At 60.0% G+C, this 14,245-nt stretch overlaps 1 protein-coding gene and 1 long non-coding RNA gene across 12 annotated transcripts in view; one reads left to right on the top strand and one right to left on the bottom strand.

Annotated features, from left to right (window-relative positions):
* The window catches only part of ZBTB49 (zinc finger and BTB domain containing 49), a 28,067-nt gene extending 16,127 nt beyond the window's left edge, over positions 1–11,940 (top strand). For 5 of the 11 annotated variants that reach the window (XM_070069568.1, XM_070069567.1, XM_070069569.1 and 2 more), the window contains 5 exons: positions 3,024–3,115; positions 6,580–6,653; positions 8,137–8,219; positions 8,306–8,467; positions 11,033–11,940. In XM_070069568.1, the coding sequence (XP_069925669.1) occupies positions 3,024–3,115; positions 6,580–6,653; positions 8,137–8,219; positions 8,306–8,467; positions 11,033–11,691 (1,070 nt within the window). In that variant the 3' untranslated portion in view covers positions 11,692–11,940. The other 6 variants (XM_051829763.2, XM_051829751.2, XM_070069571.1 and 3 more) reach the window with 5 other exon arrangements.
* On the bottom strand, positions 1,192–13,685 carry LOC138848768 (uncharacterized). The gene is made up of 3 exons (XR_011386830.1): positions 12,717–13,685; positions 11,934–12,040; positions 1,192–1,471 (listed from the first exon to the last, which is right to left on the bottom strand). It is a non-coding gene; the product is annotated as an uncharacterized lncRNA (long non-coding RNA).
* Between the last annotated feature and the right edge of the window lie 560 nt (positions 13,686–14,245).

The raw sequence follows: 14,245 nt of genomic DNA, 5'->3' as shown, positions 1-14,245 counted from the left end.
CTGTGTCAGGCAGAGGCAGGCTCACCTTTGACTCCCGCTGAAGGCAGAGACCGTGTCCCGCAGCTGAGGCTGCATAACTGCACAGCCGTTCAGCCCAGGGGTGGACTCCTCGTGGATCCCACCCGTAGCTCCCGGCAGCAGATGGTGTGCGGAAGCAGAGACTCCCCCTGCCTTTAGGGTAAAGAATGCGGCGGGAGCCGACGTAACTGCACGTGCTGGTCGTGATTTTACAACTTGTTTCTTGTTTGTTCTGTTTTAGGTGAGAAACCTTTTGAATGTAACATTTGTGGGAAGCATTTCTCTCAGGTGGGAATACTCTTTATTTACTGTTCATAATTGGGAACCTGAAACCCAGTGTGTGTGTGTATTATAAATAAGCCGTGCTGTCGTCCTGGGGAGAGGCGTGCGCTGATACCTGTGACCGACAGGCTTCACACTGAATCACGAGAGGGGATTTCCAGGAGGACAAATTTCTGGTTCATTGCGGGGAAAATAGCACTCTGTGTGTGTGTGTGTGTGTGTGTGTGCACACAGGATCCTCTGTGTGTGTGCATGTGCACAGGACCCTCTGTGTGTGTGCACAGAACCCTCTGTGTGTGTGTGTGTGTGTGTGTGTATCCTCACAGGACCCTCTCTGCTTTCCCCACCAAGGAGGCTCAGGGTCCTGGACCTGTCCTGACCTGTCCCCGTCGGCACAGTTCCCAGTGGCCCACGGTGAGCGTGGCATTCTTGGGGGCTGCACGTGGCACCAGGCTCGCCCAGTGCAGCTCCTCCTCTTCCTAGGGGTGTCAGAAAAAAGAGCAAACGATTTTTACTGCCTGCTTTTGCTGCTTCCTCTAGCTTATGGGAATGTCCTGTCTTCCTTGCCCTGTGGGTCAGGGGGAGGCCGCGCACCCAGGAAGCGTTCAGGAAGGGTTTGCCGACCTGAGCTGAGCACTCGTCGTCCCAGCCGCCCGGGTCACCTCAGGTGACCTTTCAGGCCCTTGCTGTGTCCCACAGGCCTGGCGGGGCATCAGAGTCTGGCCCCTGGAGCCAGACAGTCCGGGCCTCTGCTCTGTGGCCTCGAGCAAGCTTCCTGACCCTTTGCGGCTTCTGTTTCCTGACCTGTGAAATGAGGAAGATAAGATGCTTGCCCCCAGTGGGGGTGTGGGCAGGGCTGAGTTAGTGACGTAGGTGAGCGCTGTGGCCACCACCACCTGCTGTCCCCAGCCTCCCTGGGGCCCGCCCCTTCCTCCAGGGTCCTCGTAACAGCTTTATTTTTCTTTTTTAAAGAATTGTTTATTTTATTTGAAAGTGTTACATAGAGAAGGAGAGGCAGAGAGGGAGAGAGGTCTTCCACCCGCTGGTTCACTCCCCAGTTGGCTGCAACGGCCAGAGCTGTGCTGATGCAAAGGCAGGAGCCAAGAGCTTCTTCCAGGTCTCCAACGTGGGTGCAGGGGCCCAAGGACTTGGGCTATCCTCCACTGCTTTCCTAGGCCACAACAGAGAGCTGGATTGAAAGTGGGGCACCTGGGACTTGAACCCGTGTCCACATGGGATGCTGGCACTGCAGGCAGCGGCTTTACCCGCTACGCCTCAGTGCCGGTCCCCTGGCAGCTTTCTATAGTGGAGAAAGCACAGGCCCTGGCCAGTCACAGCGTCTCGCAGCCTCCTTTGTCTGATAAGTAAGGGACAGCCCTTGGTGGAGCTGAGGGAGACTGGATGAGAACGTGGGCTTGCAGGCTTCACAGTTAAATTGTGCTAATGGTGTGATGTTCTGTCGTTCTGCCACTCGGAACGCCTCCGTGCCACCCCGTGCAGACCAAACTAAAACTGACTGTCAAGCACCCCTGCTGTCTGCCCCCATCCGCCTCGGGGGCCGGCTGCCCACCCTCAGGGATTCTGGCTCTGGGTTGGGGCGAGGCTCAGCTGTTGGCATTTTTTTAATCCAGGAATTTTTGCCATACAACCAGGCTTGAGACCGCTGCTTTAGGCCTTGACTGCCCATAGCCCCTTGGCTCCTATGCCTCATAGTGAAGTACCCTTCTCTCTCCTGTGTCCGTGTGTGTATTTTACCTGGTTTTTTATGAATGTAAGGGTTGTCACGCTGTTGTGTGCAGCATCCTGCAGAGGGGACGGGAGTGGTGCTGGCCCGGGGGGAGGAGCCGGCACACGAAGGATCTGGTCCAGTGACGCGCACAGGAGCAGCGTGGCCAGAGGGCGGGTGCAGCCACATCTCCCTGGAAAGTGCTGTTTGGGTGGGGGAGCCCCACAGACACGTAGGCCCGGGATCCACCCAGAGTCCCCAGTGTTTGCGCCTGGTGCAGCTCAGTAAACAGTGCCCACCCACACGCCCTTCACCTAAGCCGGGGCTCTGGAACGCGGAACTCCCATATCGTTTGCCAGAAGTTAGAAAATGTTCCCCGTCCTGCTTACTGAGGGTTTAGTATTTCACAGGGCTAGTCTGTCTAAAAAGTCAACCTCAGCCTTAATGATAAGTCAGCAAGCAATATGGTACATCAGCTATTTAAAAAAAATTTATTTATTTGAAAGGCAGAGTTAGACACAGAGGCAAGAGAGAGGTCCTCCATCCACTGGTTCAATCCCCAATTGGCCGCAATGGCTGGAGCTGCATCGATCTGGAGCCAGGAGCTTCTTCTGGGTCTCCCAAGCGGGTAGGGACCCAAGGGCCTGGGCTGTCCTTGCTGCTTTCCCAGGCCATAGCAGAGAGCTGGATGGGAAGTGGAGCAGCCGGGACCTGAAGTGGCGCCCATGTGGGATCCCGGCACCGCAGGCGGCGGCTTTACCTGCTGTGCCACCGCGCCAGCCCCGGTACATCAGCTTTAGAAAGCTGCTGCCATCTTCGATTGGGACAGCAGAATACACCATCACCTGCTAGTGTCCATGGAACCCCCAGGAAGCTCGGGTCTCTCAGGTCAGTGCTGCGCACGTCCTCCTGTAGAGCGTAGGCCGTCTGGGTTACCTGTAATGCCGACTTCCACGGCAGTGCAGTGTAAACAGCTGTCGTACTGTGTTGTTTACAGAGCAGCCACAGGAGAGTGTGCGTGTCCGGCGCGGACACCGCCGCCCTGGCGCCACTCAGCACACACAGCCGCAGCGTGACTTTCTTCCCCAGGTACGTCCCGCCCTCGCCTGGCGTGCAGACTCCCGACAGCCTGGCCGCTGCGCCTGCGTCTGCGTCTGCGGAGTGAGAGTCGTGGTGCTTCAGAGTAGGACGCGGGCTCCCCTGTGCGACACACAGCACAGCCTGGCTGGGAACCGGAGAAAGCACACTTGGCGTGCTCGGCACCTTGAGGAGAGCAGCGGGGCAGCTTTGTGCCTCTGAGGAGACAGAAGTAGAAACACGGGCGGTGGACAGGAAGCCGGGTTGAGAGGGTTTGAGTGGCAAGAGCCCCAGTCCGGAGGGGCAGAGGCCTCCACACCGGAGCCGGGTGGAGCTGCCTGCAGCCAGCAGCTTCGGCACGGGCGTCCTGGGCGCTGGTGTGCACTGAGGCGGCGGTGTCCGTGGTGCAGGTGTAAAACTAAGGGTGCAGTGAGCTTTTCCCAGGTGACTCCGTGTTCAGCTCTAAGGGACACTCCCCACTTCTCCTGTTGCGTGTTGTGAAAGAATGTTCTTCATTTAGGTTCCCTCTCGACTGGTCCCAGGTTTGTTTTTGTTTTACATTTTACTACTCTGTGAAATTCCATTCTTGAAACTCCTAAACTAGCTGACTTTTTAAGATCTGCGATCCCTACAGTCTCTAGTATTATGATTTTTTGAAGATTTATTTATTTGAAAGGGAGGGAGAGAGGAAGAGAAATATTTTCCATCTGCTGGTTCACTCCCCAGATGGCCACAACAGCCAGCGCCAAGCTAGGCCAAAGTCAGGAGCTTCATCCAGGTCTCCCACATGGGTGGCAGGGCCCCAAGCACCCACGCCGTCTTCTGCAGCTTTTCCCAGGCCATTAGCAGGGAGCTGGATGGGAAGTGGAGCAGTGGGGACACAGCTAGCACCCATATGGGGTGCTGGCATTGCATGCAGCGGCTTTACCAGCTGTGTCATGACGCCAGCCACTAGTTTTATGATTCTTGACATTTTTATGTAAACGCTCTCTCCCTCCCTCTGTCCCCCATGGAAAGAGTGCTTGTGATCGGGAATGGGCGGGGTTCTTCCGTCTAAGTCCTGCCCTACCAGAGGGCGTTTACAACAGCTCCTCGGCTCCTAGGTCGCTGTGTTCTGCAGCAGAGTTCTGGTAAAAATTCTAACGGGGCCGGTGCCATGGCTCACTAGGTTAATCCTCCACCTGCGGTGCCGGCATCCCATGTGGGTGCCAGGTTCTAGTCCCGGTTGCTCCTCTTCCAATCCAGCTCTCTGCTGTGTCCTGGGAAGGCAGTGGAGGATGGCCCAGGTGCTTGGGCCCCTGTACCTGCACAGGAGACCGGGAGGAAGCTCCTGGCTTCAGATCTGCACAGTGCCGGCCGTAGCGGCCATTTGGGGGGTGAACCAACAGAAGGAAGACCTTTCTCTCTCTCTCTCTCTCTAACTCTGCCTGTCAAATTAAAAAACTAACAGCTCCATCTTAAGGAGTCGTTAATGACTTAGAATCAAAAGTCATTCCTGCTGACATCTTCAGCATATGTTTAACAGCACAAGCCTTGGAACCCTCAGACAAACCTGAATTCGTGCAGTTAATCCCAATTTTATGACCTGGCAGTGAAATGTGAATACTGTTACTTTGTAACACATGGGGGGACTGAGCCAAGTGCTGTTTGCAGCCACTCAGGGAGATGCAGGGTGCGCCCGTGAAGAGCACTCACTGCACCATTACCACCTGATGGAGCGTCGTGCACGCAGGGCCTGAGGGTACTGGAGTGGCTCAGGGATTCCCCGGAAGTCAGAATGCTGGCTAAAGCTCACATAATCTGCAGCCTGGTGTGCTGCCTAATCTGATGGGATTTTTCCTGAGCCACTCCACTTGTTTATAGAATCTTACAGTATTTATCCGAACAATGGGGCCAGGTGAAGAAACATTCCCCAGCTTGGTATCGCTGGTGTAACATTACGTGGAAGACCACTATATTATGTTTGGGAAGCGAGTATGTTATGCCTTTCTTAAAAAGGAAAAAGGCCGCGTTGCTCGGAATCCACTTCAACCGTAATGTGTAACTCACTGACCGCACAGCTGGGCACAGGGCGCGGTGTAGACCGCCCTGTAACCAGCGAGCTTTCTTGCCACTAGGGAGCCACTGCTTTAACACCTGTAGGAGACCATCGGCGTAACCCTCGTGGCTGGTGCCAGAGCGGCAGAGGGCCCCTTGTCGCTGCACTGCGCACACACGCTGGTTTATTCCTGGGGCCTGGCACAGCCAGAGAAGAGTGTAGACCCACATACGCCAGCGCTCCTGGCCGGCGCAGCCAGCAGGTCACACTATCCTGCTCTGTCTGAATGTGTTTGTCGCCACTTAGCTGTGGGGTCTGGTCGCGGGGTGAAGGCCTAAGAGTCCAGCAGGCGCACGCTGCTGTCGTGTCTGGCTTTGCTGTTTACGGTCATTCTGTTACAGACACGTCCCCAAATCTCGCCAGGTTCTTTTCTCTGGTTTTGAAGATAAATCTGGGTTTTTCCTAAGCCATGGGTACCTGATCTTAAGTGTGGCGTCCAACTCAGCTTGCCAGAGCCTGGCAGACAGCGTCGGTCCCCGTGTCATGCAGGCCACAGACACGGTTTTGATACTTGTGAGTTCCCACTCACAGGTGCCATCGGCCTCTGCCGTTTACGTGAAACACGGGGGCGAGTGGGAACGCCAGGCCTGCTCACCGCATGTGGCTCGTGCTCGTTTTGGGGCTTCCTTGTGGGCCGTGCACTCCCCTTGCTCCCCGGGGCGCGGCGCTCGTGGCCTGTCACAGGATCCAGCGGAGGGAGAAGGGCGAGAGGCTCAGGCGTCAGACTGCGGCGCTGGGGGCTGTTTCCCAGTCCTGACCGGAAGCATCACCGAGGGTTTTTCTAGTGTCTGAGGCCTCTGCGGTTTCCACCTCGGTGTACGTCAGGTAATTCAGTGCCGCCGTCCTGGAAGTCTGTTCGACGCCTCCATTTCGATGTTACTCTCTGCAGAGCCTTGCTGCTTTCGGGAGCCCGGAACTGGGGAGGCCTGCAGCTGGGTGAGCTGTGCTGCCCCACGTGGGCACCACGCACCCAGGTGACATGGTGGGCCAGACACAGCCACTGCGCGGCCAGGGGGTCCTCGTGGAAGGTTCTCCCCTTGGCTGTAAACACACAGACACAGTTCTGAAACGAGCCGGAGCGGGTGCTGCTGCCTGTGGAGGGGCCTGGTCAAGGTGCAGGCTGGCGAGCGCCGGCATGGCCTCCACGGGCAGCCAGGCCCTGCTCAGCAGGGAGTGTGCCAAGCAGGCTGCAGCAGGGGCTCGCGTGGGGTCCCAGGGCCCTGATGTGGCTGTCCTGCGGCTGCTCAGCTGTGCCCACCTGGTCTTCCTTTGGAAGCAGGCTGGGAGCCTGGCCGAGCGTGTCACTTGTCCTTCTGAGCTAACATGGCTTTAAGAAACTAAACTTTGGTGATGGTTGTTTCTCCCTCTCCTTTCGCAGGCAGGTAACTTGCAGACCCACTTGCGTCGGCATTCCGGTGAAAAGCCGTACATCTGCGAGATCTGTGGGAAGAGGTCAGTGCTGGGCTCGAACTTGCGCAGGTCAGGGGCTGCCTGTGGTGGGAGCTCTGATGGGAGCCCACGCGTGGGCCTCTCCTGCCACGGTGGGTACTCTCAGACCCGTGACATGCATGAGAATTACAATGACAAGAGTGAGTTCCCAACGCAAATCTAGGACAGGAGTCGGGGAAAATGGGATTTTACATGAAGCAAACTGATTTCAGACTAAGATGTTCATTTATCCCAAAACTGAACACAGATGAGAGCCCCCCGGGGTGGCCGTCTCGTAGCGGGTGGGACTTGCCGCCCGGGTGACTCCAGGAGCAGTCCAGCCTCAAGGAAGGCTCAGCCAAACCCTGCGGGGGGCTGGCAACAGTTGGTCCCTGGTGGAATGAGGCGTCGATCCCTCTGTGCAGTGTGGTGTAAGTGTGGGCCTTGGCCCCTCCTGGCCGGCAACCTTGACCCTCATCCTATCGCTTGGGTTGTGTATCTGGGGTCCACACACTGCACCCTCTAATGGTTGTGCTAAACCAACAAGCTAGCCTGGTTACGTAGTGTTTGTATTCAGACGTTCATTCAACATTTATTGGACACCCGCTATATGTGAAGTGCTGTGATGGGAACATAAAAACTCACAGCGAACTCTGGGCCCCTGATGAATTCACGCTGGAGAGGCCCAGAGGAAGACGCGGGCATGGGGGCGATTCGGTCCCTAATTCAGTCTGCCCGCGTGCTGCGGCGGCAGCACCGGGAGACACGGCTCGGCTGTTCGTCCTCCCCAGAACACAGCACAGGAAAGAGCCGCGGTTACTGCCTAAGCCGGGCTCATGACTGATTCCGGCCTTGGTTTCTCCTTCCGGGAAGCAGGGTTGAACATGCCTGCTTGGCGGTGCTGGGGAGACCAGGGAGCGAGGTGAGGTTTACGCGACACCTCGCGCATCACCCGACCTCGCCCGCTGCTCAGCGAGCCCTCGTGTCCTTTCTTCGTTTAGTTCCCGGTGTCTCACAGCCTGAGGATTGGGCGTAGTAGGCAGAGGGGAGAAGGCGCCGCTCCCCCAGGGTCTCGAGGGTGGCAGGGACAAGGGTGTTCTTGATCAAACCTTTCGACTATCTACCTGGTGCCTGAGGTTCTGCACCCCCTGCTTGCTCTTGGCCTGCGCCCGCCGAGAGCAGGGAAGCACTCGGGGGTCTCTGGGCATCCTCCCTGGGCTGTCCCGCTGGCCCCAGGAACCTCACCTTGTTCTGGACCGGTGACACTCTTTCTCTCGACAGCCGACGAGGTGGTGACGCTACACCATGTAGGATCTGGTCTTGTGCTCTAGGAAGCCGAGGAAGGCCAGGTGGGCAGATGAGCGAGCACAGCAAAGTGGATTTTGCATGCCCCTGTCGAGGGCACCCCGGCTGCCTCTGATGCAGGTGTCCCTCGCCCGGTGACCTGCGGTTCCAGCGGCCGCGGCGCTGGAGGCGGCCTCCTAACCGGGTGTAAATTGCGTTTCAGGTTCGCAGCCTCTGGCGACGTCCAGCGTCACATCATCATCCACTCAGGAGAAAAGCCACACCTGTGTGACATCTGTGGTCGAGGTACAGCCGAGCCCAGAGCCTCCTTCCCTCGAAGCTTGCTCACCGGTTGTGCGCTGTCCTCCCACTGACGCCTGTTGTCTCTCCAGGATTCAGCAACTTCAGCAACTTGAAGGAGCACAAGAAGACACACACGGCGGACAAAGTGTTCACCTGCGATGAGTGTGGGAAGTCGTTCAACATGCAGAGGAAGCTGGTCAAGCACAGGGTGCGGCACACGGGCGAGCGGCCCTACAGCTGCACTGCCTGCGGTGAGTCCCTGTCTCTCTCTAACACTGATTTGTTTGAGAGGCAGAGAGAGAGGTCTTCCATCTGCTGCGTCACTCCCCAGATGGCCACCACGGCCGGAGCTGGGCCAGTCCCAAGCCAGGAGGCAGAGTGCAGGGACCCAGGCGCTTGGGCCGTCCTCTGCTGCTTTCCCCGGCCGTCCGCAGGGAGCTGGGGCAGAAGCGGGGCAGCCAGGACTGAACCGGCGCCCACAGGGGATGCCGGCGCCGCAGGCGGAGTCTGGTGTGGGATCTTGTTGGCTCCTGCTTCTGTGGAGACGTTCGCTGTGGGGCGGCCAGGACTGAACCCGGCGCCCACAGGGGATGCCGGCGCCGCAGGCGGAGTCGGGTGTGGGATCTTGTTGGCTCCTGCTTCCGGTGGAGATGTTCGCTGTGAGGCTCCCGGCCGCCAGCACCTGTGCTGGGGCTGTGGATGTGACAGTGGCGAGCACAGGTGCAGCTAGGGAAAGCAGGGTGGAGTGGGGTGGGGGCTGTGGGTCACTGTGCCTCCCCCAGCCCCCAGCGCAGGAGGAGCACCCGGCTGTCAAAGCCAGCATCCCTGCTCTGGGCGCTTACTGCTGCCCGTGAGCGTCGGTGGAGTCGAGTCCTGACGGAGCAAAGGCGGCAGCCTGGTGCCAGGGTGTGAGCGCACAGCGAGGACGTGGGCTCCACCCACGTGCACCTGCTCCTCACAGGGGCCTGGTGCATGAAGTGAGCAGCGGGCATTTTAGAGAACAGGGTGAGAGCAGAGTCCCCCTGGGGGGCCCGTGGTCAGGCCCCGCTCGCGGTGGGGCAGGACTTCCGGGCTGCACCCAGAAGGCCACTTGGTCTCCCAGCACGGGGCACAGCAGGCTCCAGGGCAGTCCTGACCATTCTTGACAGCTCAGAACGTGAAATGTCGTCACTTCACATCAGGAACCCACCTCTGGTCACGCAGTCGTCCGTCCCAGGTGATCAGCTCAGCCGTGCCTTCTCCCCTCCCCGCTAGCCGGTGACGGGCTCCTCCTCCCCTCCCCGCTAGCCGGTGCCGAGCGCCTCCTCCCCTCCCCGCTAGCCGGTGACGGGCTCCTCCTCCCCTCCCCGCTAGCCGGTGACGGGCTCCTCCTCCCCTCCCCGCTAGCCGGTGCCGGGCTTCTCCTCCCCTCCCCGCTAGCCCATGCCAGGCTCCTCCCCCCCTCCCCGCTGGCCGGTGCCGGGCTCCTCCCCCCCTCCCCGCTAGCCGGTGCCGGGCGCCTCCTCCCCTCCCCGCTAGCCGGTGCCGGGCTCCTCCCCCCCTCCCCGCTAGCCGGTGCCGGGCTCCTCCTCCCCTCCCCACTCCAGGGTGTCTGATCCCAGCGCCATCAGCTTTGGGGGAGCTGGGCTGTGTGTGTGACAGGTGCAGTCTTCGACGGCTTTGAGAGAACATGCCCCGACCAGTGGTTCACCAGAGCCTTGTTTAGCACTGCAGTCTGATTTTGGAACATTTCTCCACCCAGGGGCAGTTGCTCCCCACTCCCCACCCCCAGGCCACCTCCTATCTGATTGGCTGTTGGACATCTCCCGGGAGGGGCCTCCTGGGCCGTGGGTCTTTGTGGCTGCTTTCTGTGCGCATCTTGTGTGAGTTTTCCCTTTTTTAAATAACCCAACTATTGCTTGACTAGGACTAGAGAGCCAGGAGTTCAAACACAAATATGTAATAGGGGAGAAGTCTCAACAGACTAAGGATCGTCAAAGTGCCTGAGAAACATGTGTCCCGGATGAGTGCGCGGTGCCGGGGTGAGGCCGGCACTGGGGCCACCTGCGTCAGCTCAGCCTCTGGGTTCCCGTCCTGGCGCCAGTACCCGGGTCTCTGCCACCCTCACGGGTGACCAGGATTGAGAGCCCGGCCCAGCTGCTGTGGGCATTCGGGAATGAAACAGTGGACGGAACAGCTCCCTCTGTCTCTCTGCCTTTCTTTTTTTTTTTTTTTTTGACAGAGTGGACAGTGAGAGAGAGAGACAGAGAGAGAAAGGTCTTCCTTTGCCGTTGGTTCACCCTCCAATGGCCGCCGCTGCAGCCGGCGCACCGTGCTGATCCGATGGCAGGAGCCAGGTGCTTTTCCTGGTCTCCCATGGGGTGCAGGGCCCAAGCACCTGGGCCATCCTCCACTGCACTCCCTGGCCATAGCAGAGAGCTGGCCTGGAAGAGGGGCAACCGGGACAGAATCCGGTGCCCCAACCAGGACTAGAACCCGGTGTGCCGGCGCCGCAAGGTGGAGGATTAGCCTAGTGAGCCACGGCGCCGGCTATCTCTCTGCCTTTCACATATTAAGAGCAAAAGAAAACCACACACTATGAGGGAACCAGGCGTGAAGTTCAAAGTCGTTCTGTACCAGAGGAGCCTCACCCTCCACGTTGGCGGCCCCTGTGCCCCTGTGCAGATGATAGGGCCTCTGAGTGCTGCCTCCCATGCTGACGCTGACGCTGACCCCTCACCTTGGTCCCGCACACCCGGCCAGGCGGCCTCACTCCTCGAATCCCTTCGGGAGCAGCTGTGGGGGGCGCACTAACACGGCCCTCCTCCTCTCCGCAGGGAAGTGTTTCGGGGGCTCCGGGGACCTCCGCCGGCACGTGCGCACGCACACCGGGGAGAAGCCGTACACGTGCGAGATCTGCAGCAAGTGCTTCACGCGCTCGGCCGTGCTGCGGCGGCACAAGAAGATGCACTGCAGGGCGGACGCGGGCAGCCCGTGCGCGCTGGACGAGCTGGGCGCGGCCGCGGAGGCCTCGGACCTGGACAGGTCTCGGGGCTCGGACTCCTACTCCCAGGACGTGGCGGTCACGCTGATGCCCGTGTCCGTGAAGCTCCCGGGCCAGCCGGCAGAAAGCTCGCCGTTTGACAGCCCGGCCGCGGGCGCCTACTGCAAGCTCCGCCCGCTGGCGCCGCCTCCCGGCGTCTCGGAGCCCGAGAAGGCGGGCCTGGAGCCCGAGAAGTTGGGCAAGCTGGCGCCGCCGCAGGCCTACGCCTACGCGGACGCGGACGGCACGGCGGGCGGCGAGCCGCTGCAGGCCGACGGCATGGCCATGATCCGCTCGTCTCTGGCCGCTCTGGACAGTCACTGCGCTGACCCCCTGGGCGCGCGCGCGGCGTCCACGGCCTACAGGAACTCGGAGGGCCAGTTCTTCTCCAGCATGACGCTCTGGGGGCTGGCCATGAAGACGCTGCAGAACGAGAACGAGCTGGACCAGTGATGGCCGCGCCCCCACGGCCGGGAGGCGGTGCGCGCTGTGGCGGGGCCTGCGGGGCCACGAGGGAGGCAGCGCCGGCCTCCGGACGCCCTTGTCGGCCGCGCCAAGGGAGATGGAGATGTACCACACAGATACTATTTTTGTATTTTCCAAGCTTGAAATTTGTAGCATCTTGTATTTTTAAATATTTACAGATTCTATTTGTATATGGAACTCGTAATTTAATTGGAATAAATGAAACTTACTTTTTGGTCCTGTGTTTTCTCCATCGTCAAGTGGCCTGGACGGGCACTCGCCCCGCGAGGCTGGGTACCGAGTCCGGTCGCTCCGGCACGCTGGGTCTGGCTCTTCCCTGCAGGGGAGAGAAATGCCTTTGAGGAGATGGATCAGCGCACTGCTGTGGCCGTGAGCTCCCTGCCTGGCCAGCACCCCAAGCCCTCTCATCAGCGCCTCCAGCCCCCAGCTCTGCCGTGGCGGCAGGCTCACTTCCTGCCCTTGTTTAAGGCTGGCCCAGCAAGTGTGGAGTTAGGGGCATGCCTGGGGTGGCCCCTGAGGGCATACCCCCTCTCTCCCCTCAGCCCCCTCACCCTGTTGCTGTCCATCCCTGCCAGTCCCTTTATCAGACCAACCTGGGAGACCCCCAGCTCTGCCCTCACGCCTACCCACGGGCAGCTCCAACGGCCGCCCTCTGGTCTCTACTGTGCCGCCCCACCCGCTCCGTGCTTACCTGCCCCCCCCCCCCCCCCGGCAGCTCGGGGAGTTTTCCGTCTCGTTCTCTGCTGTTCCCTGGGCCCAGAGCCTTGCCCGGCACCCACGACGCGCCCAGTCACGATCGGGTGAAGGTTCGGGACAGCTCCGTGTCAGGATACTCAATCTCCTGGACTGATCCTTCCCTACCCTCCCCTAAACCCTGTTCAGCCAGACTGGAACCCCGGAGTCGCCCTGCCCCCACCAGGAAATGGCGGTGAGCCGTCCCTTCCCACGCCCCGGCATGGGAGTGGTGGTTGCTCCCACAGGACGAGGCTCACCTGGGCCGAGGCAGCTGTCCGTGCGCATGTCTGCTGGCGAGGACGAGCGCTGGACCTTGTGGGCAAAGCTTCAGGGGAGGACGGTCAAGCAGAGCTTTGGTTCCCGTTTCCTGTGTCTCGCTGCCCCAACCCCACCCCAAGTCGAGAAAACACAGGAGGGCAGAAGGCTTGGGTGTGCATGAGCGTACTGGACGGCTCATCATCTGCCCAGGGCGGGCCTAGGCTTCCCGCTGAGCACGTGGCACAGGCCGTCCACAGCAGGGGCAAGAGCACATGTGTGTGCATGCTCACGTGTGCACATATGTACACACATGCACACACGTACATGTTCGTGTGTCCACATGCTTGTGTGGATGTGCCCACATGCTTGTGTGGATGTGCTCACGTGTCCACATGCCTGCGCATACATGTGTGTTCTCATGCATGTGTGTGATCGTGTCCATACGTGCTCGTGTGTGCCCGTGTTGACGTGTTTACATTCTGCATACGTGCATGCTTATGTGCCTGCATGTTGCTGTGTACACATTCTCATGCATGTGTGCATGCCCATGTGTGTGTGCGTTTACACATGTGAGGGGCTTCTGTGCACATGCCCGTGTGTACATGCTTGCGTGCATGGCTGGTGGGTAGACGTAGACCCCTTGGTCCCAGAGGCAGGAGACCCCACAGGCAGGCCGTGAGACAGACGCCCTCCCTGCCCGAGTCCAGCGCTGTGACGGGGGTGAACTTGAATCCTGGGCTGTGCGGCTCTGAGACCGGCCTGGGCCCAGGCTCCTGCAGCGCCTGCCGAGCACGGCACTAGCGCAGCCGGAAGGCTTGCGAGCGTGCAGACGCTGGAAGGCGCCGACGGCAGGGCAGGGGCGAGGGGTGCGAGTCTGCACGTTACGGAGTCCCAGCTGGCTCAGAGGCAGGCAGTGTGAAGACCCTGACCCGGTCTGCACTCACGTACAGAGGCCCTGACATGGGGCGGGGGGATCGCCTGCTGCCAGCAGCAGCACAGGCACACGTGTCCACAGCTCCCGGTGCAGCGGTCACTGCTCGGTGCACACCTGCAGGCTGGCCTGCAGGACAACCCTGTGGTGCAGTCCCTACGATGGCCCTCGCTTCCACGTGGGAAAAACGGCTGTGAGGGGACTTACCCCAGAGCCAGGAACCCAGGACACAGAGCCAGGAAGTGGCAGGGCCGGTCCCAGAGGAGAGCCAGGCGGGACAGAAAGCAGGGCTCACCCGGAGGGCCGTGGGTGGGCCTGGAGAGACTAGCCTGCTCCGTGAGGGTCGGGAATCAGCTTCCCGCCGTGCGGGCTGGGAGCATCCTTGCCCTGGATCTTAATGTCTGTCAAGCATGTTCAGTAGTAACCCACGGACAAGAGGAGAATACGGAAACACAACTAAGCAGAAAGGATACAATTCCACCCTCCAGAAGTGACCCTAATGCTTCCTTCCACCCACCACAGCTGCTGAGAGCCCAGACACCCCCCTTCACCAGCTCACAGATCTGCCCACAGAGCCTGGCCTGTGCCAGCCCCACA

Source organism: Oryctolagus cuniculus, chromosome 2 (genome assembly GCF_964237555.1).
Source record: "Oryctolagus cuniculus chromosome 2, mOryCun1.1, whole genome shotgun sequence".
Taxonomy (NCBI): Eukaryota; Metazoa; Chordata; class Mammalia; order Lagomorpha; family Leporidae; genus Oryctolagus; species Oryctolagus cuniculus.
The sequence above is the reverse complement of the archived record's forward strand: the minus strand, read 5'-3'. Positions and strand labels throughout refer to the sequence as shown.